This window comes from Oncorhynchus kisutch, linkage group LG17 (assembly GCF_002021735.2).
Source record: "Oncorhynchus kisutch isolate 150728-3 linkage group LG17, Okis_V2, whole genome shotgun sequence".
Classification (NCBI taxonomy): Eukaryota; Metazoa; Chordata; class Actinopteri; order Salmoniformes; family Salmonidae; genus Oncorhynchus; species Oncorhynchus kisutch.
The window spans coordinates 800,713-813,212 of NC_034190.2; the positions used below are offsets into that span (position 1 = coordinate 800,713).

A 12,500-nucleotide genomic window follows, 5' to 3' on the forward strand; every position below is an offset into this window, starting at 1 on the left:
TTACTATTTTCTACTTTGCAGAATAAAATAAACTACGAAATAACACATATGGAATCATGTAGTAACCAAAACAGTGTTAAACAAATCAAAATATACTTTATATTCTTCAAAGTAGCCACCCTCTGCCTTGATGACAGCTTTGGACACTCTTGGCATTCTCTCAACCAGCTTCACCTGGAATTATTTCCAACAGTCTTGAGTAGTTCCCACATATGCTTGAGCACTTGTACTACTTTTCCTTCACTTTGCGGTCCCAACTCATCCCAAACCATCTCAATTGTGTTGAGGGGTCGGGTGATTGTGGAGGCCAGGTTATCTGATGCAGCACTCCATCAACTAAAATAGCCCTTACACAGCCTGGAGGTGTGTTGGGTCACTGTCCTGTTTGTCCCACTAAGTACAAACCAGGTAGGATGGCGTATCGCTGCAGAATGCTGTGGTAGCCATGCTGGTTAATTGTTCCTTGAATTCTAAATAATCACAGACAGTGTCACCAGCAAAGCACCCCCACAACATCACACCTCCTCCTCCATGCTTCATGGTGGGAACCATAAAGGCAAGAGATCTTCCCTTCACCTGCTCTGGCATCTCGCAAAGACATGGCGGTTGGAACCAAAAATCTCAAATTTGGACTCAACAGACCAAATGGACAGATCATCATAGTCCCCTATAGGACACAACCACACCATGTCATTCCCCTATAGGACACAACCACACCATGTCAATCCCCTATAGGACACAACCACACCATGTCAATCCCCTATAGGACACAACCACACCATATCATAGTCCCCTATAGGACACAACCACACCATGTCATTCCCCTATAGGACACAACCACACCATGTCATTCCGCTATAGGACACAACCACACCATGTCATTCCCCTATAGGACACAACCACACCATGTCATAGTCCCCTATAGGACACAACCACACCATGTCATAGTCCCCTATAGGACACAACCACACCATGTCATAGTCCCTATAGGACACAACCACACCATGTCATAGTCCCCTATAGGACACAACCACACCAGGTCATAGTCCCCTATAGGACACAACCACACCATGATAGTCCCCGTATAGGACACAACCACACCATGTCATATCCCCTATAGGACACAACCACACCATGTCATAGTCCCCTATAGGACACAACCACACCATGTCATGTCCCCTATAGGACACAACCACACCATGTCATAGTCCCCTATAGGACACAACCACACCATGTCATAGTCCCCTATAGGACACAACCACACCATGTCATAGTCCCCTATAGGACACAACCACACCCATGTCATAGTCCCCTATAGGACACAACCACACCATGTCATAGTCCCCTATAGGACACAACCACACCATGTCATAGTCCCCTATAGGACACAACCACACCATGTCATAGTCCCCTATAGGACACAACCACACCATGTCATAGTCCCCTATAGGACACAACCACACCATGTCATAGTCCCCTATAGGACACAACCACACCATGTCATAGTCCCCTATAGGACACAACCACACCATGTCATATCCCCTATAGGACACAACCACACCATGTCATAGTCCCCTATAGGACACAACCACACCATGTCAATTCCCCTATAGGACACAACCACACCATGTCATTCCCCTATAGGACACAACCACACCCATGTCATAGTCCCCTATAGGACACAACCACACCATGTCATAGTCCCCTATAGGACACAACCACACCATGCATAGTCCCCTATAGGACACAACCACACCATGTCATAGTCATTCCCCTATAGGACACAACCACAACCATGTCATTCCCCTATAGGACACCACACCAGGGACCATGTCATTCCCCTACTAGGACACAAACCACACCATGTCATTCCTCCTATAGGACACAACCAACACCATGTCATTCCCCTATAGGACACAAACCACACCATGTCATTCCCCGTATAGGACACAACCACACCATGTCATTCCCTTATAGGACACAAACCACACCATGTCATAGTCCCCTATAGGACCAACCACCACACCATGTCATAGTCCCCTAATAGGGACACAAACCACACCATGTCATAGTCCCCTATAGACACAACCACACCATGTCATCCCCTATAGGACACAACCACACCATGTCATAGTCCCCTATAGGACACAACCACACCATGTCATTCCCCTATAGGACACAACCACACCATGTCATAGTCCCCCTATAGGACACAACCACACCATGTCATCCCCCTATAGGACACAACCCACACCATGTCATAGTCCCCTATAGGACACAACCACACCATGTCATTCCCCTATAGGACACAACCACACCATGTCATTCCCCTATAGGACACAACCACACCATGTCATAGTCCCCTATAGGACACAACCACACCATGTCATCCCCCTATAGGACACAACCACACCATGTCATAGTCCCCTATAGGACACAACCACACCATGTCATTCCCCTATAGGACACAACCACACCATGTCATTCCCCTATAGGACACAACCACACCATGTCATTCCCCTATAGGACACAACCACACCATGTCATTCCCCTATAGGACACAACCACACCATGTCATTCCCCTATAGGACACAACCACACCATGTCATTCCCCAGTTTCATCATAGCGCTTGATGGATCATTCTGGTATAATACATCTATATTAAATACATTCTGGTACAATACATCTATATTAAATACATTCTGGTATAATACATCTATATTAAATACATTCTGGTATAATACATCTATATTAAATACATTCTGGTATAATACATCTATATTAAATACATTCTGGTATAATACATCTATATTAAATACATTCTGGTATAATACATCTATATTAAATACATTCTGGTATAATACATCTATATTAAATACATTCTGGTATAATACATCTATATTAAATACATTCTGGTATAATACATCTATATTAATACATTCTGGTATAATACATCTATATTAAATACATTCTGGTATAATACATCTATATTAAATACATTCTGGTATAATACATCTATATTAAATACATTCTGGTATAATACATCTATATTAAATACATTCTGGTATAATACATCTATATTAAATACATTCTGGTATAATACATCTATATTAAATACATCTGGTATAATACATCTATATTAATACATTCTGGTATAATACATCTATATTAAATACATTCTGGTATAATACATCTATATTAAATACATTCTGGTATAATACATCTATATTAAATACATTCTGGTATAATACATATTAATACTCTGGTATTCTGGTATATCCAGAATATTCTGGTACATAGTAGATCAATAAAGTGTCCTACCTCGCTGGAGTCCTCCTGCTGGTTGATGACAGTCAGTGCATCCTCCGCTGCCTGTCTCTGGCCTCTGCCACCGTACGCTCCATCTTGGACCGTTCAGTGCTTATCATCTCATGGGCCTTCCTCTCTGCCTCTGACACCGCCTTCTGGAGCTCTGACATGGCCTGGCGCTTCACCTCGTTCACAGCCTCTTCTGAAACACATTCAGAGATATCCTCAAGGACCCATACAACCAGCCCCTAACCCCTGAACCCTCTAACCCCCCAACCCCAACCCTTCAACCCTCTAACCTCCCAACCCCCTAACCGTCTAACCCCTAACCCCCGAACCCTCTAACCCCCCAAACCCAACCCTAACCCCCCGAACCCTCTAACTCCCCAACCCCAACCCTAACCCCCAACCCTCTAACCCCCTAACCCCCTAACCCTCTAACCCCCTAACCCTCTAACCCCCTAACCCTCTAACCCTCTAACCACCTAACCCTCTAACCCCTTAACCGTCTAACCCTCTAACTCCCTAACCCTCTAACCCCTTAACCCTCTAACCCCCTAACCCTCTAACCTCTAACCCTCTAACCTCTAACCCCCTAACCCTCTAACCCCCTAACCCCCTAACCTCTAACCCCTAACCCTCTAACCCCTAACCCTCTAACCCGCTAACCCCTAACCCCCTAACCCTCTAACCCCCCAACCCTAACCCCTAACCCCCTAACCCTCTAACCCCCCAACCCTAACCCCCCCAACCCTAACCCCAGCCCTTCAGTACTGTCTACTGTCTTTAGTACTGTCTTCAGTACTGTCTTTAGTACGGTCTACTGTCTTCAGTACTGTCTATAGTACTGTCTTTAGTACTGTCTACTGTCTTCAGTACTGTCTGTAGTACTGTCTTTAGTACTGTCTTCAGTACTGTCTTTAGTACTGTCTTCAGTACTGTCTACTGTCTTCAGTACTGTCTTCAGTACTGTCTTTAGTACTGTCTTTAGTACTGGCTTCAGCACTGGCTTCAGTACTGTCTGTTCCGTACTGTCAGCTGAAGTTGGAGACTTTTATCTCCCTCACCAACTTCAAACATCTGCTATCTGAGCAGCAAACCGATCGCTGCAGCTGTACATAGTCTATCGGTAAATAGCCAACCCATTTTTACCTACCTCATCCCCATACTGTTTTTATTTATTTACTTTTCTGCTCTTTTGCACACCAATATCTCTACCTGTACATGTCCATCTGATCATTTATCACTCCAGTGTTAATCTGCAAAATTTTAATTATTCGCCTACCTCCTCATGCCTTTTGCACACATTGTATATAGACCCCCCCTTTGTTTTCTACTGTGTTATTGACTTGTTAATTGTTTACTCCATGTGTAACTCTGTGTTGTTGTTTGTGTCGCACTGCTATGCTTTATCTTGGCCAGGTCGCAGTTGTAAATGAGAACTTGTTCTCAACTGGCCTACCTGGTTAAATAAAGGTGTTCTCAACTAGCCTACCTGGTTAAATAAAGGTGTTCTCAACTAGCCTACCTGGTTAAATAAAGGTGTTCTCAACTAGCCTACCTGGTTAAATAAAGGTGTTCTCAACTAGCCTACCTGGTTAAATAAAGGTGTTCTCAACTAGCCTACCTGGTTAAATAAAGGTGTTCTCAACTAGCCTACCTGGTTAAATAAAGGTGTTCTCAACTAGCCTACCTGGTTAAATAAAGGTGTTCTCAACTAGCCTACCTGGTTAAATAAAGGTGTTCTCAACTAGCCTACCTGGTTAAATAAAGGTGTTCTCAACTAGCCTACCTGGTTAAATAAAGGTGTTCTCAACTAGCCTACCTGGTTAAATAAAGGTGTTCTCAACTAGCCTACCTGGTTAAATAAAGGTGTTCTCAACTACCTACCTGGTTAAATAAAGGTGTTCTCAACTAGCCTACCTGGTTAAATAAAGGTGTTCTCAACTAGCCTACCTGGTTAAATAAAGGTGTTCTCAACCTAGCCTACCTGGTTAAATAAAGGTGTTCTCAACTAGCCTACCTGGTTAAATAAAGGTGTTCTCAACTAGCCTACCTGGTTTAAATAAAGGTGTTCTCAACTAGCCTACCTGGTTAAATAAGGTGTTCTCAACTAGCCTATCTGGTTAAATAAAGGTGTTCTCAACTAGCCTACCTGGTTAAATAAAGGTGTTCTCAACTAGCCTACCTGGTTAAATAAAGGTGTTCTCAACTAGCCTACCTGGTTAAATAAAGGTGTTCTCAACTAGCCTTACCTGGTTAAATAAGGTGTTCTCAACTAGCCTCCCTGGTTAAATAAAGGTGTTCTCAACTAGCCTACCTGGTTAAATAAAGGTGTTCTCAACTAGCCTACCTGGTTAAATAAAGGTGTTCTCAACTAGCCTACCTGGTTAAATAAAGGTGTTCTCAACTAGCCTACCTGGTTAAATAAAGGTGTTCTCAACTAGCCTACCTGGTTAAATAAAGGTGTTCTCAACTAGCCTACCTGGTTAAATAAAGGTGTTCTCAACTAGCCTACCTGGTTAAATAAAGGTGTTTCTCAACTAGCCTACCTGGTTAAATAAAGGTGTTCTCAACTAGCCTACCTGGTTAAATAAAGGTGTTCTCAACTAGCCTACCTGGTTAAATAAAGGTGTTCTCAACTAGCCTACCTGGTTAAATAAAGGTGTTCTCAACTGGCCTACCTGGTTAAATAAAGGTGTTCTCAACTAGCCTACCTGGTTAAATAAAGGTGTTCTCAACTAGCCTACCTGGTTAAATAAAGGTGTTCTCAACTGGCCTACCTGGTTAAATAAAGGTGTTTCTCAACTAGCCTACCTGGTTAAATAAAGGTGTTCTCAACTAGCCTACCTGGTTAAATAAAGGTGTTCTCAACTAGCCTACCTGGTTAAATAAAGGTGTTCTCAACTAGCCCTACCTGGTTAAATAAAGGTGTTCTCAACTAGCCTACCTGGTTAAATAAAGGTGTTCTCAACTAGCCTACCTGGTTAAATAAAGGTGTTCTCAAACTAGCCTACCTGGTTAAATAAAGGTGTTCTCAACTAGCCTCCCTGGTTAAATAAAGGTGTTCTCAACTAGCCTACTGGTTAACCTGTTAAATAAAGGTGTTCTCAACTAGCCTACCTGGTTAAAATAAAGGTGTTCTCAACTAGCCTACCTGGTTAAATAAAGGTGTTCTCAACTAGCCTACCTGGTTAAATAAAGGTGTTCTCAACTAGCCCTACCTGGTTAAATAAAGGTGTTCTCAACTAGCCTACCTGGTTAAATAAAGGTGTTCTCAACTAGCCTAACTGGTTAAATAAAGTGTTCTCACTAGCTACCTGGTTAAATAAAGGTGTTCTCAACTAGCCTACCTGGTTAAATAAAGGTGTTCTCAACTAGCCTACCTGGTTAAATAAAGGTGTTCTCAACTAGCCTACCTGGTTAAATAAAGGTGTTCTCAACTAGCCTACCTGGTTAAATAAAGGTGTTCTCAACTAGCCTACCTGGTTAAATAAAGGTGTTCTCAACTAGCCTACCTGGTTAAATAAAGATGTTCTCACTAGCCTACCTGGTTAAATAAAGGTGTTCTCAACTAGCCTACCTGGTTAAATAAAGGTGTTCTCAACTAGCCTACCTGGTTAAATAAAGGTGTTCTCAACTAGCCTACCTGGTTAAATAAAGGTGTTCTCAACTAGCCTACCTGGTTAAATAAAGGTGTTCTCAACTAGCCTACCTGGTTAAATAAAGGTGTTCTCAACTAGCCTACCTGGTTAAATAAAGGTGTTCTCAACTAGCCTACCTGGTTAAATAAAGGTGTTCTCAACTAGCCTACCTGGTTAAATAAAGGTGTTCTCAACTACTACTGGTTAAATAAAGGTTTCTCAACTAGCCTACCTGGTTAAATAAAGGTGTTCTCAACTAGCCTACCTGGTTAAATAAAGGTGTTCTCAACTAGCCTCCCTGGTTAAATAAAGGTGTTCTCAACTAGCCTACCTGGTTAAATAAAGGTGTTCTCAACTAGCCTACCTGGTTAAATAAAGGTGTTCTCAACTAGCCTACCTGGTTAAATAAAGGTGTTCTCAACTAGCCTACCTGGTTAAATAAAGGTGTTCTCAACTAGCCCTACCTGGTTAAATAAAGGTGTTCTCAACTAGCCTACCTGGTTAAATAAAGGTGTTCTCAACTAGCCTACCTGGTTAAATAAAGGTGTTCTCAACTAGCCTACCTGGTTAAATAAAGGTGTTCTCAACTAGCCTACCTGGTTAAATAAAGGTGTTCTCAACTAGCCTACCTGGTTAAATAAAGGTGTTCTCAACTAGCCTACCTGGTTAAATAAAGGTGTTCTCAACTAGCCTACCTGGTTAAATAAAGGTGTTCTCAACTAGCCTACCTGGTTAAATAAAGGTGTTCTCAACTAGCCTAACCTGGTTAAATAAAGGTGTTTCTCAACTTAGCCTCCTGGTATATATATAGGTGTCCACTAGCCTACGGTTAATATAAAGTGTTCCGCTTACATGGTTAAATAAAGGTGTTTCTCCAACTAGGCCTACCTGGTTAAACAAAGGTGTTCTCAACTAGCCTACCTGGTTTAAATAAAGGATGGTTCTCAACTAGCCTACCTGGTTTAAACCAAGGTGTTCTCAAACTAGCCTACCTGGTTAAATAAAGGTGTTCTCAACTAGCCTACCTGGTTAAACAAGGTGTTCTCAACTAGCCTACCTGGTTAAATAGAAGGGTGTTCTCAACTAGCCTACCTGGTTAAATAAAGGTGTGTCTTCCATACGTAACCCCTACCTGGTTAAAATAAAAGGGTGTTCTCGAACTCACCTACCTGGTTAAATAAAAGGGTGTTCTCAACTACCCTACCATGGTTAAATAAAAGGTGTTCTCACTAAGCCTACCCTGGTTAAATAAAGGTGTTCTCAACCTAGCCTACCTGGTTAAATAAAGGTGTTCTCAACTAGCCTACCTGGTTAAATAAAGGTGTTCTCAACTAGCCTACCTGGTTAAATAAAGGTGTTCTCAACTAGCCTACCTGGTTAAATAAAGGTGTCTCAACTAGCCTACCTGGTTAAATAAAGGTGTTCTCAACTAGCCTACCTGGTTAAATAAAGGTGTTCTCCAACTAGCCTACCTGGTTAAATAAAGGTGTTCTCAACTAGCCTACCTGGTTAAATAAAGGTGTTCTCAACTAGCCTACCTGGTTAAATAAAGGTGTTCTCAACTAGCCTACCTGGTTAAATAAAGGTGTTCTCAACTAGCCTACCTGGTTAAATAAAGGTGTTCTCAACTAGCCTACCTGGTTAAATAAAGGTGTTCTCAACTAGCCTACCTGGTTAAATAAAGGTGTTCTCAACTAGGCCTACCTGGTTAAATTAAGGTGTTCTCAACAGCCTACTGCGGTTAAATAAAGATTGTGAAATAAAAAAATATTTAAAATAAAAACCTGTCTTAGTACTGTCTTCAAGTACTGTCTTTCAGTACTGTTCTACCTGTCTTCAGTACTGTCTTTAGATACTTGTCTTTAAGTACTGTCTTCAGTACTGTCCTTCCAGTACTGTCTCTAGTACTGTCTTTATACTGTCCTTCTAGTACATGTCTTGGAGTATGTCTGTCAGCTACTGTCTTCAGTTACTGTATAGTACTGTCTTCTAGTACCTGTCCTGTAGTACTGTCTTCAGTTACTGTTCTTGTACTGCTAGTACTGTTCTTCAGTACTGTCTTTAGTACTGTCTTCTAGTACTGTCTTCAGTACTGTCTGTAGTACGTCTTTCGTTACTGTCTGTAAGTACTGTCTTTAGTACTGTCTTTAGTACTGTCTTTAGTACGGTCTGTAGTACTGTCTTTAGTACTGTCTTTAGTACTTTCTTTAGTACTGTCTGTAGTACTGTCTTTAGTACTGTCTTTAGTACTGTCTTTAGTACTGTCCTGTAGTACTGTCTTCAGTACTGTCTTCAGTACTGTCTTCAGTACTGTCTTTAGTACTGTCTTTAGTACTGTCTTCAGTACTGTCTTTAGTACTGTCTTCAGTACTGTCTTCAGTACTGTCTTCAGTACTGTCTTTAGTACTGTCTTCAGTACTGTCTGTAGTACTGTCTTTAGTACTGTCTTCAGTACTGTCTTCAGTACTGTCTTTAGTACTGTCTTCAGTACTGTCTTCAGTACTGTCTTCAGTACTGTCTTTAGTACTGTCTTCAGTACTGTCTTTAGTACTGTCTTTAGTACTGTCTTAGTACTGTCTTCAGTACTGTTTTAGTACTGTCTTTAGTACTGTCTTCAGTACTGTCTTCAGTACTGTCTGTAGTACTGTCTTTAGTACTGTCTTCAGTACTGTCTTTAGTACTGTCTTTAGTACTGTCTTCAGTACTTTCTTTAGTACTGTCTTCAGTACTGTCTTCAGTACTGTCTTCAGCACTGTCTTCAGTACTGTCTTTAGTCAGTAGGCCTGCATGAGAATGCTGCAGAGCAGTCTGACTAAATAACTGTACTCATTGTTCTAAGTAGATAAGGCATACTTTGAGGATCTGTCTCTATCCCTCTCATCCTCTCTCATGCGGCCTATGTGGTACACTGTACGTCTGTATCTAACCTAGCAGGCATAAAGTGTATCCATCGCTGTCCGAGCCGGAACAGATGCAGCAGGCATAAAAGTGTATCCATCGCTGTCCGAGCCGGAACAGATGCAATGGATTATGGTCATTGTAGTTAATTACCACTTTGTTTTGTTGCACTGAACGAGGTTGAATATTTGCTTAATAAAAACGAATTCTTCCTTCAGCTCAGCGTCTTCAGTCCTATTCTTTCGTGAAGGATTTGATTTCTCTCTAGAGAAACAGAGCTTTAGGCTCACTGGTTAAATAAATGTGAAATAAATAAATACAATAAAATCTTAGAAGTGCACTTAGGAAGAGCTCCTCAAATTGCAATTTTTTTGTAAAATGATTTTATACAATATGTTAACAGTTTAGTTATTTTAGTGCATTGCTGTGTTCTGCACATCTAGCGGGATTGGAAATGGGCTGTCATGTGCCTTTTACTGAGGAGTGGCTTCCGTCTAGCCTCTCTACCATAAAGACCTGATTGGTGGAGTGCTGCAGAGATGGTTGTCCTTCTGGAAGGTTCTCCCATCTCCACAGAGGAACTCTGGAGCTCTGTCAGAGTGACCATCGGGTTCTTGGTCATCTCCCTGACCAAGGCCCTGCTCAGTTTGGCAGGCGGCCAGCCTCTAGAAAGAGTCTTGGCTGTTCTAAACTTCTTCCATTTTAAGAATGATGGAGGCCACTGAGTTCTTGTGGACCTTCAATGCTGCAGAAATGTTTTGGTACCTTTCCCCAGATCTGTGCCTCGATACAATCCTGTCTCTCAGCTCTACGGACAATTTCTTCGACCTCATGGCTTGGTTTTTGCTCTGACATGCACTGTCAGCTGTGGGACCATATATAGACAGGTGTGTGCCTTTCCAAATCATGTCCAATCAATTTAATTCATCACAGGTGGACTCCAATCAAGTTGTAGAAACATCTCAAGGATGATCAATGGAAACAGGATGCACCTGAGCTCAATTTCGAGTCAATAGCAAAGAAATAACAAAAAAAAATGTCTTTGAGTCAAAGTGTCCGAATACTTTTGGAAATAAGGTTGTTTTTTATTTTAATAAATTGGCCCAAAAAAATCTAAACACTCGTTCTTTCATTATGTTGCTGATGTTTTTTATTTAATCCATTTCAGAGGAAGGAGGTAAAGGCTGTAACAACACGAAGGGGTCGGAATACTTGCCCGAAGGTATTTTCTGTCATTTCTGTCATTTAGGGCTCATCTGTGTCTCAGTATGACTCTGTGATAAAATAAAGGTTGAATAAAAGAGTTATAAAATAACTCCCATAACCCTTCTGGAGCCCTAGAGTTAGGGTTAGGGGTTAGGGTTAGGGGTTAGGGGTTAGGGGTTAGGGTTAGGGGTTAGGGTTAGGGGTTAGGGTTAGGGTTAGGGGTTAGGGTTAGGGTTAGGGGTTAGGGTTAGGGGTTAGGGGTTAGGGTTAGGGGTTGGGGCTAGGGGTTAGGGTTAGGGGTTAGGGTTAGGGGTTAGGGTTAGGGTTTAGGGTTAGGGGTTAGGGTTAGGGTTAGGGGTTAGGGTTAGGGTTTAGGGTTTAGGGTTAGGGGTTAGGGTTAGGGGTTAGGGGTTAGGGTTAGGGTTAGGGGTTAGGGGTTAGGGTTAGGGGTTAGGGTTAGGGTTAGGGGTTAGGGTTAGGGGTTAGGGTCCCATAACCCTTCTGGAGCTCTGACATGACCTGGTGCTTCCTCTTCTGAAACACATTCAGAGAAATCCTCAAAGTCCCAGTCAGCACACAAACACCCAGACAAACACTAACCTACACACAAATTAATTCATGAAATGAAAAAATGATCATAGAAAATAATGGCCACTTCCTGAATTGTCAAATTGACTCCAAACCCTGGTTTGAAGAGTAGAGATCTGCTTTCAGCATCCGAGTAACTCTTAATATTCCCCTGTCTCATCAGCTAGTTGTATTATTATTATTGTATTAAAGCAGACTTTCAATTAACGATGATCAGCTGTGAGGTAAATTCACTTGTAGGTTTAATTATTGTCTAAGTACTTTCCATATGCCTGACTAATTACTATACTATTTTACAAAGTAATTCTGTGATGTTTAATTGGTTTGATCCACTAGAGAGATAATGAGTGATGTTTTGGATCACACTACATGCATACATCATTTGGACAGATCTACGTTCGATGATGACGAGTAGTCAAACATTTTATGCTTTCGTCTTTTCAATGTATAATGCCCATGTGACAGCATTAGGTCATTCATCTAAAGTAATCTCTTGAAAAAAATAAGGAATTGAATATAAATCAAAGCGTAACAGACGTAACGTAAGGTTCAGCTCGTTTGACGCCTTAAACATGAGGTCCAGTTAAACACGTCCCACTGCAGAGGAATCCCAGTATTTCCAGCTGAATGTCAGAAGCGGAGGTGGAGGTTATTTTCCATCAATTCTGTAACTTGACTAATTATGTATGCAAATCAGGCAATTTATATTTAAATTATGCATTTCTATTGTGCTCCAAACAGCAGAGGAGGAGAGGGAGGAGAGGAGAGGGAGGAGAGGAGGAGAGGAGGAGAGGGAGAGGGAGGAGGAGGAGACGGAGAGGGAGGAGAGGAGAGGAGAGGGACGGGGAGGAAGA

General features: G+C 41.8%; 1 protein-coding gene across 1 annotated transcript in view; it reads right to left on the bottom strand.

The window, feature by feature from the left end:
• Positions 1-12,500, bottom strand: part of LOC109886786 (protein CBFA2T1-like) — a 246,884-nt gene that overhangs the window by 3,654 nt on the left and 230,730 nt on the right. The window contains 2 exon segments of the mRNA XM_031794995.1: positions 3,323-3,381; positions 3,384-3,512. Coding sequence (XP_031650855.1) covers positions 3,323-3,381; positions 3,384-3,512 — 188 coding nt within the window.